This window comes from Spinacia oleracea, chromosome 2 (assembly GCF_020520425.1).
Source record: "Spinacia oleracea cultivar Varoflay chromosome 2, BTI_SOV_V1, whole genome shotgun sequence".
In the NCBI taxonomy this organism is placed as follows: Eukaryota; Viridiplantae; Streptophyta; class Magnoliopsida; order Caryophyllales; family Amaranthaceae; genus Spinacia; species Spinacia oleracea.
In genome coordinates this window covers 83,775,186-83,793,720 of record NC_079488.1, presented here as the reverse complement: position 1 = coordinate 83,793,720, position 18,535 = coordinate 83,775,186, and the positions used below count along the sequence as shown (strand labels likewise).

The 18,535-nt window shown below is 35.1% G+C and overlaps 2 protein-coding genes across 2 annotated transcripts; one reads left to right on the top strand and one right to left on the bottom strand.

Annotated features, from left to right (window-relative positions):
• The first annotated feature begins 8,883 nt into the window (after positions 1-8,883).
• LOC110789402 (phosphopantothenoylcysteine decarboxylase subunit VHS3) lies at positions 8,884-13,952 on the top strand. The gene is made up of 4 exons (XM_021994059.2): positions 8,884-9,041; positions 9,128-9,266; positions 13,215-13,273; positions 13,361-13,952. Exons 2-4 carry the CDS (start codon positions 9,147-9,149, stop codon positions 13,695-13,697), a joined length of 516 nt encoding a protein of 171 aa, XP_021849751.1. The 5' UTR covers positions 8,884-9,041; positions 9,128-9,146; the 3' UTR covers positions 13,698-13,952.
• A 683-nt stretch (positions 13,953-14,635) lies between these two features.
• LOC110789404 (triphosphate tunnel metalloenzyme 3) lies at positions 14,636-17,634 on the bottom strand. Its single transcript, XM_021994060.2, has 2 exons — positions 16,775-17,634; positions 14,636-14,942 (listed from the first exon to the last, which is right to left on the bottom strand). Exons 1-2 carry the CDS (start codon positions 17,386-17,388, stop codon positions 14,936-14,938), a joined length of 621 nt encoding a protein of 206 aa, XP_021849752.1. The 5' UTR covers positions 17,389-17,634; the 3' UTR covers positions 14,636-14,935.
• Positions 17,635-18,535: the final 901 nt, after the last annotated feature.

The following is an 18,535-nucleotide window of genomic DNA, read 5'->3' as shown; positions in this document are numbered from 1 at the left end:
CGGAGGGATATGGAGCTCCGGGTTCTATGGGCACCTTTACACCCATCCAGTACGGAGGGTGGGGAGCGGGTCCTAGTGGGCATGGTGGCCGAGATGATGGTGATGATGATGATGATGGCGGCAATGGCCGTCAATGATGGAGATGAGATCGAGTTGGTTCGATACCCTTGAGCCAATGAGGACATTGTCTGATTTGGTTTGGGGAGGGTTTCACATTACTTTACATTGTAGGTATGTTTTTCTTTTCTTTTCGCATTTCTTTATTTTGGTGTGTTTAATGCTTTCTAGATTAGTTTATTTCTTTGAAAAAAAAAATACAAAAATACGTTCCGATGAATGCAAAATCATGCTTCCCTGTGCCCCTTTGATTGAAAATTGTTTTGATTCTTGGTGTTTGATGATAGGCAGTGTAGATGTGTTAGCCATGATTTGATGTTCGATTGTTTTGATGCCTAAACATGAGTCAACTCCGACTAACTACTTGTGGACTTGGTGCTTGACTAGTTGACTTGGTTAGGATGTGTGATAGCTTCCTGGTGTGCCATTGATTTTGAGTATTGGTTTGCAACTATTAGTAATGTTTTATGACTCACATACATGCACATTGTGGAGGACGAAGGCATTTTTCTATTTAGGTAGCCTTCAGATGAAATTAGATACGTTTGTTCCCTCTTTTTCTACCCATGTTGTGCTTGTGCCATTTATTCGGTGACTAACCACATTACAAGCCCGTAAATTCCCCATTGGCTACTAGTCCCAAGCTTAGCTTGGGGGAGCTAATAGTAGTGAGATGAGGGAGTTGTAGTGTGGTACATTTTGAGCATATTGAGTATTGAAAAGGGAAGTTCTTCTTATCATGATTGTTGTTGAAAAAAAAATGAAATGAAAAATGAATGAGATGAGGAGAATAAAAAAAAATCGTGTGAAGGTTCCAAAAGAAAAAAAAATGAGATTGAGCAAGAAAAAACAAAGGAAAATTGTTATTCTCAAGAAAATTCAAAGCATTGTTTCACTTAAGTATTGTAATTTCTTATCTTTATGAGTGATTGATTTTAATTGTGAAAGAAAGGCAAGAAAGTATAGTGTGGTTTGTTTGTTGTTTCATCATGTGTTGAGTGGGAGAGTTGTGGTCATCATTTGTGGTTGATCATGGTTTTGCTATGCTCCCCAAAGCCAAGGCTTTAAGCTCACATTTTACCCAAATTTACCGCACCCCTACCTAAGCCTATCATTACAAGCTTTGAAGACCTTCCGACCTTTGTGCATAGAGTCATACTAATGTGAAAGTAGTTGTTTATCAATGCAAGTTATGACATGACACATTCTGAGTCGACTACTAGGTTGAGTGCATGTTTTTCTAGACACACGAGTGTTGTGATTTTGGGAGGGCATTGTACACATATATGTTGGGAGGGGAGCGAACGGGTACATTTTTTATCCTCCACATAAATGAGTGACGAGTGTGTGAGCACTAGTCTTGAATTCCATTGTACACTAGCTTGTGGTTCGCTTTGCGTGACGATTGTTGAGGTGGATTGGCGGTTGAATGAATTTGATTGGTTAACATTGATGCATGCTTGTTGGATTTTGCCTCGAATTATGTTTTTCATTTTGAATTATGTCGGGGGTGAAGTTGGTTTTGTGTTCATTGATGATTTCCTTGCTTAGGGACAAGCAAGGATCTAGCTTGGGGAGGTTTGATATGCATGTTTTATATAGTATTTTTACCCCCGTCCCTTAGTACTTTTATGTGTCAAACGTGCTCTTAGGAGCCGTTTCTAGTACTAATGTGTGTTATTGAGTGTGCCTTGAGTTTCAGATTTGATTATGATAAATTGGTCGTTTTAGACCTGTTTCATTGTTGATCTAGGCCACTATATGAGTCCGAGAAGTTCGGGACCTCCATCGTCGACTTTCGGGAGCCTTGGATGCTTATGGTTGGGCCCCGGGAGTTAGACTCAGTGATATGGGCGAGCTACATTGAAGATTGCAAATCGCCCTGGAAGCTGAGGGCGAAATGCAACCATCGGGCGGAATTATAAGCAATCTGGAATCATCAACGCGCGCCCGATCGGGCGCAGCTCGCCCGATCCGGATCGGGCGGTCAATCTGGAGGCTGTATGGAGAGTTCACAAACCGCCCGATCGGGCGGATTTTGGCCCGATCGGGCCGACTATTGAGTGGATCGCCCGATCGGGCGAAGCGACGCCCGATCGGGCGACGCCAACCCCCAGCACTTATGCGCGAGTTTTCTTTCCGTTTTTTTGGGCTTTATTTTGGGCAAACTATATAAGCAAGCCTTAATTGTTTTTAGAGAACACTTTATTTTCTAGCATTAAAGCTTAGTATTATTTCCTTAGCCTAATTTTCTCTCTAGTTTATGCAAAAACACTTATTTTAATTCTCAATAAAAATTCAAGCTTTCAATTCCCTTGTTCTTCAAATAGGTATTAATTCTTATTTCAATTCATTGTCTTGCTTTAATAATGCTTTCAATTATGATTATTGCTTTGTTAATTGTCAACATGCTTGAGTAGTTCAATTTCTAGGGTTGGGGATCCATGAATAATATGAAGGGATGATTGAATGATTATGATTGTTGGCATTGTAATTGATTCCTATTGGTTGGTTTATTTCACTATACAATTAGATTTGCGCAGGTTTAATTGTGGTAGTTATGCAATATCAAATTAAGATTCGAGAGATGCAATTTGATGTTTAGGCTTGTGTCAATAGGTAGAATTAGAGTTAATACGTAGCGAGAGCCCGTTAATTCTAAGTCTATGATTAGTATCGACTTGAGAGAGCATGCTAATCTAATTAATTACTTTGTTGATTATCGTGATTGTTCAATGTCCTGGATTATTATTTGTTGGCAAACCTATACCCTAGATTCCTTAATATATTGATTCATTCTTGTTTAATATTCGTTCGTAGTCTTAGTATACAAACCATCAACCAACTTTGTTCACAATAGTCTAGATTAATTAATTGATAATAGAAAGAACGCCTGTTTCCCCGTGGATTCGATCCTGACTTCCCTTGCTACCTAGCTAGTGGACCTTAGGTTATTTTTGATTAGGTAATACGACTTTAGCATGTCACATTGTCTGGTTTCTCAATCAAATCAGCAACATATTTCTGCAAATCAATATTAAAAGAAAAATTAAACAAAGGCCAAAAAAATTTAAAATAATTAACATTCTATATTATTAAAAATATAACTTACACAATATGTGCCACCTAAAAACAGCTTCTCAGGAGAACCGGCAGGATTCCTTTCATTTTCATTCAATAAGAAAGCCCAAGATTCAATATGAATCAAAAGAATATCAAATGTGGAAGGAAGGGTCCACATGTCATCTCTTGCTACCGCAATAAAATGATTGTATTCTACAACTTTATCACTGAAAAACATAAAAAAGAAAAAATAAATATGTCAGAAGAATTATAAAGGTTACTATAATAAATAAAAAGTAACAATAGAATATAAAAGGTAAATATAGTAAACAAAAGGATACTATAGTATACAAATAGTAACTATATTATATGAAAGGTTACTATAAAGTTAAGGCAGCAACTTCACTTTTAAGAAAGGTAACTATATTATATGAAGGGTTACTATAAATTATGAAAGGTAACTATATTATATGAAAGGTAACTATAATATATGAAAGGTAACTATAATATATGAATGGTAACTATATTATATGAAAGGTAACTATAAATTATTAAATGAGAAAACTTCTACTTACTCAGTCAAAATACCCTCTCCATCAGTCAAAGCAGCAAAGTCCACAACTTCTTGAACAAATGCTGGAAGATGCCTCATTAAATCTTCAAATGCTATCATAAACGGAGACATAAACATCACATTTTCCTCTATGCCATAGACACTGACATTCACTCTTGATACAGCATGGTTGTTAATGATGCATTTTTGAAATGCAGCCCACACGCGCTCATATTCTTCTATTTCTTCATCATCATCCTCCGTAATTTCTTTAGCTTTGCTTTTTCAAAGAATCAAGAGCTCCATGTATTTGAGTGTCAGGATCAACTTCTCGAATAATTTCTTGGGTAGATGTTGTTGCATCAACAACAACAGCTGTACACAAACTTGCAGGCTCAGTTGGAACAACGGCAGAAGGTTGAGGGGCAACAGTAACAACTGGATTGTTACTTGAACCAAAAATGTCATCCCAACCATTTGGTAGATTCTTCACCAATTGATGAATCTCCACCAACTCATCAACCATCTTTTGATAAGTGGAATTTTTCAAAATATCATCGCCATGGTTCTACGAAGGCATTGAAGCCTTTATTTTGAACAGCTCTTCAGCATGGATGGCTGAAACTACATCCATATCTCTCTTCATCAACAACCACTGACCATGAAAATCCTAAAAAACAAAATACATAAATTTAAATATGGAACATAATATGAAAATTTAATTAAAAGTACAACAAATATTATAAGAAAAGGTATCTATAGTATATAAAGATAACTATAGTAAATAAAAGGTAACTATAGTATATAAAAGATATCTATAGTAAATAAAAGGTAACTATAGTATATAAAAGATAACTATAGTAAATAAAAGGTAACTATAGTATATAAAAGATATCTATAGTAAACACAAGATAACTATAGTATATAAAATATATAGTAACTATTTATACCATATAGTAACTGTTTAAAACATATAGTTACTATTTATTAAAACAAAGTAATGGTAACTTATTATATGAAAGATAACTATAGTACATAAAAGATAACTATAGAATATAAAAGATAACTATATATACCTACATTTACTAAACCAAAGATAATGATAACAATAGTGTATAAAAGATAACTATAGCATATAAAAAATAACTATAATATATATTGACAAATATATCAATAATAAAGTAAACTTACATTAGTGGCTCTAGAGAAAATTTCTTCATCAGTAGGATGAGATTCAGGGATTTCAAACTGAAGAATCCTAGGACGCCGACTTGGAATTCGACGGCCAACATAGGGCTGTTCAGCTCTTCCCCCACTGCTGCCAGCTTCATTTTCTTTCGAAATAGATTTGATTTGTGTCAAATCTATTTGACCATCAACAAAAACAAACTTTTTGGAAATTTGATACTTCTCCTTCTCCAAAATACCAGAACCATATAATGCACTCATATTGGCATTTTCAGCATGAATCCGATCGGTTACCATCTTCGATGTCCAATGCTGAATAAGAGGTAATTGATCAGGAATACCACTGGAATTCCTAAACTTAATCCTCTGAAAATACACAAGTTGCAAAAACACAACACAGCCTCCAAATGTCTTTTAATCTTTGCCTTTCAATAAACAATTTTTAAATTTCACTGTTTCCTCACATAATACGTCAAGAACGTATTTACACCAATTGTATTTGGGAATCATTTTAGGATCTTCCAAAGCTTTAGCCAATCTCAAATCTACAGTCCTATTGGCTGTTGGAGTAAAAAATGTAGAGAAAGCAACAAAAACAAATAATTGTTTAAACAGATCACCACCATCTGTCAACAATTTAATCTTGTCCTCAAGCAACCTTATAGGAATTTGAGCATTGACCTCTTCAAAAACGAACTCTTTTCTCCACTTGATCTTCAAATCAAAATCAGGATTAGTGGAATTGCGCCCACGTTTAACCCCTTCAACCTCCAGCTCAGAAAGGGGGAGCATAAACAAATCGTACACATCATAATCAGTGATTTCAAATTGCTTGGAATCACTGATTGTAAACAGAGAACTCACACCATCAAAGCACTTGATGCACCAGTACATCATCTGAGTGTTTTTTCGACTTAATTGAAGGCCTAACAATCCTCCAAACCCTATCTCTTGAACAGCTGCCTTTTGATCAGGAGAGAAGTCTTTAATTAATTTACACAATGATCCTCCTGAACATTGTGTATCAAAATTAAACCTGAAAAAAATGAATAATGAAAGTAAGTCAGCTTTATATATCATATAGTAACTATTTAGAACACATAGTAACTATTTAAAACATGTAGTAACTATTAGAAACATATACTAACTATTTAGAAAATATAGTAACTTTTTAAAACATATAGTAACCTTTCAAATAATATAGTAACTATAGTACACATAGTACACATAGAACCTATTTATAACATATAATAACTATTTAGAACATATAATAACTATTTAGAAAATATAGTTACTATTTTGACAATATAGTAACTCTTTATAAAATATAGTTACTATTTTGACAATATAGTAACTCTTTATAAAATATAGTTACTATTTTGACAATATAGTAACACTTTATAAAATATAGTTACTATTTTGACAATATAGTAACTCTTAATACAATATAGTTACTATTCTGAAATTATAGTAACACTTTATAAAGTATAGTTACTATTTTGACAATATAGTAACTCTTTATAAAATATAGTTACTATTTTGACAATATAGTAATTCTTTAAGAGATATAGTAACTGTTTAGAACATATAGTGACTATTAACAACATATAGTAACCTTTGGAATCATAATGGTAAATGTTTAAAACATATAGTAAGTATTTAAAACATATAGTTACTATTTAGAACATATAGTACATGTTTAAACATATAGTAACTGTTTAAAAACATATAGTAACTATTTAGAACATATAGTAACTGTTTACAAAATAAAGATAGTATGTACCTATTACAAAGATATAGTAACTACTTAAAACATATAGTAACTATATATAAATTAAATTAACACTTACACAATTGGCAAGCCATCAGCACCAACTTCTTTCAGAACTTGAGAATGAATTTGATAAGATTCAGGATGTGCAACGTCAACCAAAGCAGAATTTTGTAAAGCTAGTTGATTAGATTCTGGTTCTTCAATTGGTTCGATTTCAGGTTGAAGCTCAATATCTTTTGTTTTGCGCTTGTCAAGCTTTTTGTTCTTTTTTATGCCCACAGAATCCTTAGCAACTGAAAACAAAACAATTATAAGACAAAATATTACTATATAGTAACCATTACAATCATATAGTAACAATTAAAATCATATAGCAACCATAATAGAATATAGTAACCATTTGAATGATATAGTAACTATTACAAACATATAGTAACCTTTGAAATCATAGAGTAACTATTTATAACAAGTAGTAACTATTTATTAGACATAGTAACTGTTTATTAGACATAGTAACTATTTGTAACAAAGTAACTATTTATTAGACATAGTAACTATTTATAACATATAGTAACTATTGTAGATATATAGTAACTGTTTAAATCATGAGTACATAGTAACTATTTCTTAGACATAGTAACTGTTAATTAGACATAGTAACTATTTATAACAAAGTAACTATTTTAGACATAGTCACTATTTTAAACACATAGTAACTATTGTAAACAGATAGTAACTATTTTAAACACATAGTAACTATTTTAAACACATAGTAACTATTTTAAACACATAGTTACTATTTTAAAATAATAGTAATTGTTGTTAAAAATATAATTAATGTAAAATCTACTACTAAAATAACCACAACGAACATTAAGGTAACTATAAAAACACTTCAAAAAATAAAATAAAGGTAACTATATCATTCATATACTAACTATATTAAACGCAAACCCTAATTTCAACAAAACAACATGAAAATCAAATCCCTCAAAAAATAAACCACTGAAATCACTTCAAAAACATACCAGAAGGTTGGTTACGAAAACAAAACCTAATTTCAGCAAAACAACATGCAAATCAAATCGCTCAAAAAAAACCCACTGAAATCACTTCAAAAACATACCAGAAGGTTGATTACGCCGCGGACGAGTTTGAACAACTTCATTCGCCGGTTGTTCCGACGAAGCGACGACAACGTCCTTTTTTGAAACAGTAACAACCTTCTTTTTCACCATTGTAACAGAAATTCAAACAACGCAGTGATTTTTTGATGATTTTTGAGTTGATTTGGACACAAAACCTAGAAATTATTGATGAAACTGAATGAAAGAGGGAAATTGAAAAACAGTTGAGAGAGGAGAGAGAAATTGAGAGAGAATTGCAGGAAGTTGAAACGCGCAAAAAAAGAAATAAAAAAAATTCAAATTAGTTTATATACTACACGAATCCGCACGTGACAGTCACTTGTTTTCAGTTGCTAAGAAAGTTGTAATGCCTATAATACCCTGGTCCATGCTATGGACCCGATTTAGTATAGTGTAAATATATTTTATTTGGTGGGTGAGAAATTGGGAGTTAGTAAAGAGAATAAAGTGGGGGTATAGATGTCATTGCATACAAAATAGTTTATCATTTATAGTGAGCTGCAAGTATTGTGATGTTTCTGTTTTAGGAAAGTGTTGCAAGTAAAAAGAAATGGAGGAAGTATTTGTTTTATTAAAATTTCTTTTGAACGCTGGATGCATTTTTGTTAATGATCAGTTTTTACTGTAACAAAGAGATCCTTATGATTTTGTCTAGCTCAACGTGTTAATTTGCCACAATTACAAATAAATTTCTATATGTTTTCTTGTTAGTTAATTTAACTTTTCGATCTCTTAAAATTTTTGACTTTTTAACAATATTATATACCTGTGAATTGTAAGAAACCAAATTTACCTGTGAATTGTGAGTAACCAAATTTTACTACGGGATAATATACAACACCAAATTTAACTATACATCATGTGAGACCTTATTGTACATATGCCTTTAATTTTAATCACTACTCCACTGGACGAAGACCTAATCGGTAGAATTTTTACTATTATGAGTAGATGGTTAAATATTAGATCATCTATCCTCCTACAAATTTGATCTTGCATAAGATGTTCCGCGTCTAACTAGAGTTAGGTGCAGCAAATCAGATGGAGCATTTTGTCCCATTTGATGATTAAGTGCACCGAATGCAAGATGGACAAAACCTCAATCTAGTTCGTAACCTTTTCTCCCAAAGGTGAAAGGCCCAACTCATTCTCCTTTCACTCCTTTGCTCTCCTTTTGCTCCTGTCGTTTGTGTGTCTGGTATCTTCCAACTTTCCTCATTTATTTATTTTTTTTCCTTGCAAATTTCACTCCTTTAATTTTCTCCATTTTCTTCTCTCCTGAAGTTTTCAGGGTTTTGGAATTATGGAATTAGGGTTTTGCAGCTCTCAATTGGGTAAAATTAATGGGTTTTCAGAGTTGGAATTTGTCATGTTGGAGACCCTTCTGCTTGCTGGGAAATCTCTTGCTTGCCTTCTTCTTATGGTATAACTTCAATTCTCCTTTTTCTTGTTGGGTATTTTACTGTCTTAATTTCCTCTTTTTTTTCTCTAAATTGCTGCATTATTTTCTAGCTTAGTTTACTGGTTATGGTGTGAAATTGGTTGTTTTTATTGAAGATTTTCCAGCTTAATTTCGTTAGGATTTGGTTGTTTTTATTTGAAGTTTTTCCAGCTTAATTTTGTTAGGGTTTAATATTTGAACTTCTGTGTAGTAAATTTCAATTTTTTGTGGACTAGTTTAGTAAATTTCTCCCCTTTCCCCCTTGAATATACTGAATGTACATGCCTATTCTAGCTTCTAAATGAATGATTGCAGTTTGTTCCGGTCAATATGATTTCTCTTATCTACATTATAACATTTAGGTTTGACTCATTTTTGGGCAAACCGGGTCTGGAGAAGGCTTATGGTTGTTCATGTGATTGTCTATGAATGGAATTGTTTGTCGATTACTCAGCCTTTGGGGTCTTTTTCCATTTCTGTTGCTCTTGCTCACTATGAGTTGTTTATTTCTGCAATATACTGGACAATTGTCCATAGGAATGGCGGGCCTTCCTCATTTGTTAGATTCGCTTGCTTTAGAATTTCCTTATTTAGGAGCTTGTGTGGCCTTCAAAGTCTATCTTAGTATGATATCGGGTATACTGGTATACTTAGTAGTATTATGCTCCTAAGAGATAAACATTAGATACTGATACCTTAATAGGATGGATTTTGGAAGCCACACTAACTCCTACATCTCACACTTGCACCATTAACAGTAGATTACTACTAGATTTTTGAATTTGTGTTTTCGGAATTCGGATAGAGATTATAGGTTAGGATCTTCAAATTTTTTTCAGTTGATTCTATTGGGACGGGAAAGTGCTTCTTGCTGCTATTCTTCTATCTTTAAGCATTAAAAAATCTTTTGACAAACCTAAGAGACTTGCCTTCTACCATAGTTGGGATTTTCTTTAACATACATCGTTCCTTCATAGAACTAGTTGCTAATCTTTGAACTTTGGGATTATAAGTACTTAAGTAGTGCTGATTGGTGTTTATTTTCTGTTATGGATGGCCTGGCTCATTTTTGAGACGAATGGGTCTGGAGAAGGCTTATGGGTGATTGTCTATGAATGGAATTGCTTGTCAATTGCTCGGTCTTTGGGGTCTTTCTCCATTGCTGTTGCTCTTGCTCACTGTGAGTTGTTGTTTTATTTCTGCAATATAGTGGACTATTGTCCATAGGCATAGGGGGCCTTCCCCGTTTTTGAGATTCGGTTGCTTTTGGATTTCCTTGTTTAGGAGTTTGTGTGGCTCCCGTAGTCTATCTTACTATGATATTGGGTATACTGGTATACTTTGTAGTAACTATCCTCCTAAGAGATAAACATTAGATAGCTTATACCTTAATAGTAATTAGCCACACTAAGGCCCTGTTCGGCAAAAGTAGCAGTAGCGGAAAGCGGGTAGCGGCTGAGTAGCGGTTAGCGTATGGAGTAGCGGGTAGCGGTCAATAGTAGCGGGTAACGGTTAGCTATCAAAGTAGTGGGTATCTAATATGAGTGTTCGGTAAAAGTAGCGGTTGATATTATAAAATAAAATAAAAGCTGAAATATTATTTAAAACTTTAATATAAATTTGTCAAACGCTACCCGTTACCTTAAACGCTACTATTTTTAACGTTTGATAAAAGCTACTCAATCTCTACCGCTAACCGCTACCTAAACCGCTACCTCGCCAAACACTTACAAATTTTTCAGGTAGCGTCTTGATTCGGTCAAAACGCTACCCGCTACCTCAAACCTTACCGCCGAACACGCCTTAAGGCTCTGTTTGGTTTGGCGTAAAATGTTTTCAGTGGAAAATCATTTTTCAAGGAAAAAAACAATTCCAAATTAGGTTTCTTTTGTGTAGTTCCTTATAAGAAAATTAATAGGAAACGGAAAATGGGAGAATATGAGAGAAGATCGATGGTAAGAAGGAAGAGGGGGGTAGAAAAAGAAAATTGGAAAAGTGGTTTACCTTCCTTTCAAATGAAAAGGTTTTTCCACCTTTGAGGGAGTTATAAAAATTATTTTCTTTCCCTTACCTTCTCTTGCCAAACCAAACAACGTAGAATGATTGAAAAGGAGAAAATTGTTTTCCATGACAACGTTTTACACCAAACCAAACGGAGCCTAACTCCTACGTCTCCCACTTCGCCACAAAGGCTATATTACACCTTGTCAGTAGATTGCTACTAGGCTTTTCAATTTATGTTTTCGGAGTTTGAACAGAGAGATTATAGAACAATAGGATCTCCATTTTTTTTTCAGTTGATTCTACTGGGATGGAAAAGTGCTTCTTGCTGCCGTTCTTTTATCTTTGAGCCATTAAAAAAAGTTCGACAAACCTAAGTGACTTGCCTTCTACGGAAATCAAGATTTTCTTTGACATACACCGTTTGTTTATAGAGCTAGTAGCTGACCTTTGAACTTTGGGATTCTTTGGAATCCGGCAAGTGGTAGAACTTGGTAGACTATAAGTCTATAAGCTATGAAGCACGGGGACGGTTGTCCACTGCCGTTTCCCGTACCGGGGACGGGTACGGGTCGGGTACGGGACGGGTACGCCATGGATACGTCCCCAAAACGAATCCTGAATCTGGGTACGTGGGCTGAATATGGGTACGGGTGGGTACGGGGTGGGTACGCGGGTGGGTACGTATTTGGACAAAAACCAAGTACCCAACAGCCATTAATACCCAAATTCGAAATTTAGGGTTTATTTCAACTTTCTCTCTCACCTGTTACTCTGTTAGAGTCTTCGACTCTTCTTCGATTCGACTCGCCGCCGGTGTTCTTCCTCTCCACCAGCCCAGGCGGCGCCGGCCACTTCTGGTGCGAAGCCGGAAGCTCGAACTCCAAGTCTTCTACTCTTCTTCTTGCGAACTTGTGAACACGTGAGCGATTTCGACTAGCCTTGTGAACACTGAACACGACGACGGCGAGGGAGGAAGCGCGATCCACCGCCGCCGCCGTGACCGCCGTCTCTCCTTGTCTCTCTCGACTCTCGCCGCCAGGTGAGACCCTTCTCTTTTTCTTTTATTTTTTTCTTTTTTTTATTTCTCTGTTTGTTTGTGACTTTGTGTTTGAATGGGAATTGAGAATACTGATTTATATTTTTGTTCTTTATTTAGTTTGTTTATTTTTATTCTTCAATTCATTTTTTTTGGACGTTTTTTTTTGTGTAATTATTATTTTCGTTTTTAAAATAATTAAATGTCATTTGATTTTGTGATAAATTGATAATGTGATTTAAGTAACTTAATGTTTAAAATCTCTATTATTTTGAACTTTGAACTATTTATTGTGTTTTTGGTATTTTGAACTATTTATGTATGGATGTTTAATTTAGTTAAATTCTTGTTTTTTTTTTTTTTTGCCGAATCCATGCCGTACCCGTTTTTTGCATTTTTGATTTTGCCGTTTTCCGTCCCCGTATCCGTCCCCGTACCCGTATCGGTGCAACCTAGTCTATAAGTAGTGCTGATTTGTGTTTATCTGCTGTTATGGATGGCAGAGTTAAGTTTTGCTTGGGGATTTATGGCCTTATGGGTGCTAGAGGCAATGTCTTCGTTCTCTCTTTGAGTCTTTGGTCATTGTTATAGCTTTATAATATTTTCTCTTGTAAAGTCATGCTCTCTAGAGAAAATTATAAATTAAAGCCTGTAAAAACTGCAATGACAATGCTCATTTCTGAAATTTGTTTCAGCGAGTGTATACGTGTTAGAAAGCGGATGGAAATTCTTGCAATTTTTTTCCTAATAAATGTTAAAAGAATTGTACTACGTAACACTTGTTCTCCTGAATCTCACTCTTTGAATTTTTTTTCTGAAACATCAATTTTGTTGATGCAAGAATGCAATTTTACAATGTTGAGAATTGATGTAACTTGAAATGGTTTCAGACCGGAGCTCTATTGGGTGGTGTCAGCGAGCTACCTGGTTTGACTCCTACTGAGGACAGGTATATATTGTTGCTTCAGTTAACGCGGAGTTGTAATTTGCATGTGTGAAGTCTTAGATGTTTGATTGGTCAACGATGATTGGACAGGTTTCCTATTGATCAACTCCGGAAAACTGAACGACCTGGTCCTGAGAACAAGGATGGTAGTGACACTGAGGATGACGACGAGGAAGATGAAGATGCCGTAGAGGATCAGGATGATGACGACGATGAGGATTTCTCAGGAGGAGAAGAAGGTGGGGGAGACGATGATGAAGAGGGTGACCCTGAGGATGACACAGAGGCTAATGCCAATGGGGAAGGAGGAAGTGATGACGATGATGATGATGACGAGGATGGGGATGATGATGATGATGGCGATGAGGAGGAAGAAGAGGACGAGGAGGAAGAAGATGACCAGCCTCCTGCAAAGAAGAGGAAGTGAGATTCAGTTTAGATTTTTTTTTTAGGGTTTTAACTTTGCTTCTTGTAAGCTTCCAAATTTCAATCATTAGAGAGTCGAGGCTTCAGGAATCAGGAATCAGGAATCAGGACTATGTCTAGTTAGATCAGGTTAAGGATTTTGTATTGTTATTGATTTACATTTGGTAGCTCTATTCAAAAGATTTGTAGAATGTATTCTAAATATGAATGTTTCCTTTTTATGAAATGATGTAGTAATCTATATTTGATTTTCAGATATGTGTTTCATAATATTTGAATGTTGAATCAACAATTGGAAATAAATGACTAAAATGTTTCATTAGAACCTCTGAATTTTATGGGATATAGCCACATGTAGTATTTATGAAATAAATGTATATGTATTCTCCTGAAAGCTGCTATGATTGAGGGTAGACATTTGGCAGTTGCTTATGTTGTTTTTTGTTTTCTGAATACCATATTTGGGCCGTCAATTTTGAAGTTGATACGATCTTTGAAAGAAGAGGAAGTGATTTTTGATCCTTGATAGTGGAAATAATTCTGGGAATGATCCCTTTTTAGTTATGAAACTAATGTACTCCATAGTCCATGTGTAGAAAAACTTGGCAAATATAAAATCACAATTTGCAGTAATCTATGGCGAGTTAATTCAGTACGCAAATAGCTTGTACACTGTAAGCGTATATGCACCTAGCTTGTCTGGTAGTAATTAGTATAGCGCAAAGGCAGGGACCCATATGCATACGATATAGGGAAATGGTGCTTGGTGTAAACAGTAAACTTACAGAGCAGGAAGTTAAATATTTCAAGTTTTGAATCTGGGAAATCCATCGCACTAATATTTGAGACAAGTTCACGACTCCTTAGTCCTTACTATTACTCAGACAAACACAAGGAGTTTAGAGTTTAGAGTTTAGAGTTTAGAGTTTAGACTTCACATATCACATATGTGAGGAAGTTAAATATACTGCAATAATATTTGAGAGAAAAATATGCTTTTTATTCTCAAAGCCATTACAATAAATAGGCACACTCGTTTAACCTAAGAGTTTGTGCCAGCTAATGATTGCTAATCATCATTTACGACAGAAATAAAACGGCAAAAAGACAAAATACAGAAAATATGTCAGCCTGCTAAATGCTGATGCTGCATCCTTCTGCTGATGCTCAAGTTTCTATGCTTAGGATGGATCGTTTTTCAATGAAAAGCCACCATGTAGATTCTGTATTTTACTTGGATCAGAGCCTGCAACAGAAGGGGGGAAAATTGCATGCATGAGCATCAAGTGCAAGTAAGCAGAACAGAAATGTGTGTTAAAGAAAAGATGCATAGATACATGCTCGACATGTTGGGGCCAGCAGCCAGTAAAACAGTGGTTCGAATGAGTCACTATTGTCCTCGACTCAATATTACTATTACAGGATCATCCTAACAACAGTTGTATACAAAAACTAAGAAAGGATCCAAATTAACTCCTCAACTCAATATTACTATTACAGGATCTAGATAGGTGATGGGCATTAAAATTTAAAAGGACTCCATCATTACACAGCAAATAACATCAGAGAGAAGTACTAAATGTGCAACCCAAAAATTGCATCAAACTTCTTTTTATCAATTGCCCTATAAACAAAAATACTGGTTGGCCCACAAAATCCTTGATGAACAACCAAATATCCAAAATTTCTTCATTGATAAACTTTGAAAAGGAAACTACATATCAGTATCATTTTTGGATGCTTGAAGACCAAAAGCATGTAGCTCTTCACAAAGAGTGAACTCCTTTTAAAAAATAAGATTATACATTGCATGGTTCATATACGGTAATACAACCACCATCGCCTAGAAACAGTTTTTGTGTGTCCTTGTCGTAGTGGAGGGTACAAATATGGCATAGCCTCCTGAATGCTGAAACCCTTCAACAAAAGGCCTACATACTAGCTGGTTATTATGTTTGATAAAATCGACTTCATCTTCTAAATTGATGTCGCAACAAAAAATCTCTGCTTTCCTCTACCTAAAGATTTTCCAGACACACAATGGCAGTTCAAGCCAATCTAATATTAACCCATTATCCCCCAATAATATCCTTCCACTGGGCAGGGTTGAGTCATTACCAATGTTGCTAACTCGATATCCCAAAAAAACTCATCTATCACCATGCCCCACTCCCAAAATGAAGCGGCTGATGTGGGTGAAGGAAAAGACTAAAACAGGACAGACACAGAGCGCTTGACTATATGAGACCAAAAATTATCAGAATTTTATCTTCCAACGAACAATGCTTTGTTTTTAGCATGTAAGCATCATTTCAAGAATGCAATACACAGTAGACCATGAACAATGTTGATTATAGCATTTAAAACTACACCCGAGGCACACGGTTGAGTCATAAACTCATAAGGCTATACCTCAACAGTAGCCTCACAACAATTATATACCATCAGTAAAAAAAAAATTGAAAAGAAGATCCCAAGAATTAGTACTCAAGAAGATAACTCAAAATTGCCATTGCAGAACCTAAGTATCAACGCTTAACGGTATTCAATTGAGTGATAACATCCAATTCTGCAGTTAGTAATCTTGGAAAATTGTTAACTATCAACGCTTAATGGCACTAAACTGAAATTTGCCTTCATCCTTCAGAGACTATCATTTGTTGAGGCATAAATGTATTCGAAACGAGTACATCTTCTAGTAACCAACAAGACTAGGTTCATCAAATTCTAACTACTTCATAGAAGAATCAACCAAAACTACCAAGAAATTAAACATCATATGCAAAAAGATAGTTGAACAATCATCAAAGCATATACCTCATATCTTTTCTTTTGGTTTTTTTGACATTCATAAAAGCATATACCTCATATCGAATGAATCAGTAATACACAAATACACAATAGCTAATAGCCTAATATAGTAGTTAGGCAATCAAAATCATGAAATATCACAATAACCTAAACCATGCCAAGCAAACATAATACTTGTATATGAGTAAGTGACAAAATCATAAACCAAAGCACACAAACAACATCAAAGCAAATATCACTAAGACAATGAAATCCAAGACTACTCACAATGGGAGCTCCCGGGCTCGGAAAATCGCAAATTTTGACATCTTAGAACAAGAATAAGGGATCCCATTATCCTTCAAGAGCTCTTCAATCATCTCCTTAGCTTTCTCGGGCTCGGAACTCTCACATTCAATCTCATACAAAGTCCCAAAATCGAAAAGTGTCTCATCCACCTCCAATTCCAAGCCTTTCCATTCATAAACCCCTCTTATATTCTTAAACCCTCCTAAACAAACATACCCACTTTCCTTAACCCCGAATTCTTCTCTCACCCTCTTCAAAACCCTGGACTCTGACGACCCAATTAGATTCGGGTTGGCGCAAATCTCCCGTCCTAAAAAGGGGTCAATCTCTTCCTCATCTTCCTCAACTCTGCTAACCCCATTGACAAGGACAGCTTTAGCTTTTAGGCTCGAAACGCAGCGTTCTGCTGTCTCAGGATCTTCGCCGTAGAAACGTAAACGGAGAACAGCGCGACGGGAGGAGAGCTCGGAGGCAGCCCCGTCGAAGAAGACATTGTGCTGGAAGTGGGTTCGGCGGAGGAACGGCGATAGGACGGTTGAGAGAGACTGGTGAGCGGCGGAATCGGGGAGCCTTAGCTTGACTTCCACTTCCATTTTAGGGGAATTAAGGGGAAGAGAGACCGATGCGTTGGGGTTTGGAGGAAGAGCGATCGAAGTGTTGGAGAAGAGTGGTAGTGGTAGTTTCGGCGGCGGAGGTGGTGGCGGTATTGGAGGTGGAAGAAGGGGTGGTGTAGCGAGATTGGAGTTGTTGGAGTTCTTCTTTGTCTTCTAATTTGACTTCGATTTTTGTTGGCTTTCTTCTCAACATTCTATCTCTCTCTTTTTTTGTTAAAGAATGATTGGATTCTTCAGAATTTGCTTAAATAGCTCCCCTTAGGTCGCAAATATGATGGTGCAGGGGTGTGTACAGTGCTCTTGGTGCACTGGTGTCCAAACGACATGCAATAAATATAAAACGCGGATATCTTGTTGAATCCGGAGAAGAAAAGAACAAATATTGTTTTTTTGATAAGAAAAAGAACAGACGTTGTTCTTTTGTTAAAATAAAGAACAATGACTGCTCTGTCCTTTTTTTTTCGTTCTTTTGTTTTTCACTCCATTTTTCTGGTATATATACCTTCTTTTTTATAATTTTCGAATCAGAATTTGTGAAGAGGAGAGAGAAAAATTATGGAAAGGAGAGAGAAACTGTGAAAAGAAGAGAGAAAGTAATAGAAAATTCTCAGATTTTGGTTGATTTTTCTACTTCAATATCAAATTCTATTGATTCTTCTTCTTCAAATTTGAATTCCTCTGCTGATAATCCGATTTGTGAAGGTAATTTTTCAATTTTTTAAAACGAATTACTTATTTATGATGATTTTGATTTCCATGTTCATTATTTTCATCAATTTCAATTTATTTTGATTTTTTGGATCATTTCGATTTCTGCATTTCTCAATAACCTTGATTAATGTATTTTAATTCTATATTTTGATAATTTTGATGATTAATGTATCTTGATTATATATTTCTGATGATTTTGATTTCTGTTCTTTTTTGGATTTTATATGTTCTTTTAGTCTTATCTTTTGTTCTTTTATATATTGGTTCTCATATATGTATTAAGAGATTGTAATAATACAGAAAATAATTATTGAACATGTTGTTGTTTTTTGCTTTAGCTTGTTGTTCTTTGTTCTTTTTTGCTTTAGCTTGTTGTTCTTTTGATATTACACACTTCAGATCAAATTGTTCTTTT

Excerpts from the sequence above, each read along its gene's own strand:
- LOC110789402 (XM_021994059.2), top strand. The coding sequence starts at position 9,147 with ATGGAATTAGGGTTTTGCAGCTCTCAATTGGGTAAAATTAATGGGTTT. Across the intron at positions 9,267-13,214 it reads TTGCTTGCCTTCTTCTTATG|ACCGGAGCTCTATTGGGTGG; the intron begins GTATAACTTCAA and ends AAATGGTTTCAG. Across the intron at positions 13,274-13,360 it reads TTGACTCCTACTGAGGACAG|GTTTCCTATTGATCAACTCC; the intron begins GTATATATTGTT and ends ATGATTGGACAG.
- LOC110789404 (XM_021994060.2), bottom strand. The coding sequence starts at position 17,388 with ATGGAAGTGGAAGTCAAGCTAAGGCTCCCCGATTCCGCCGCTCACCAG.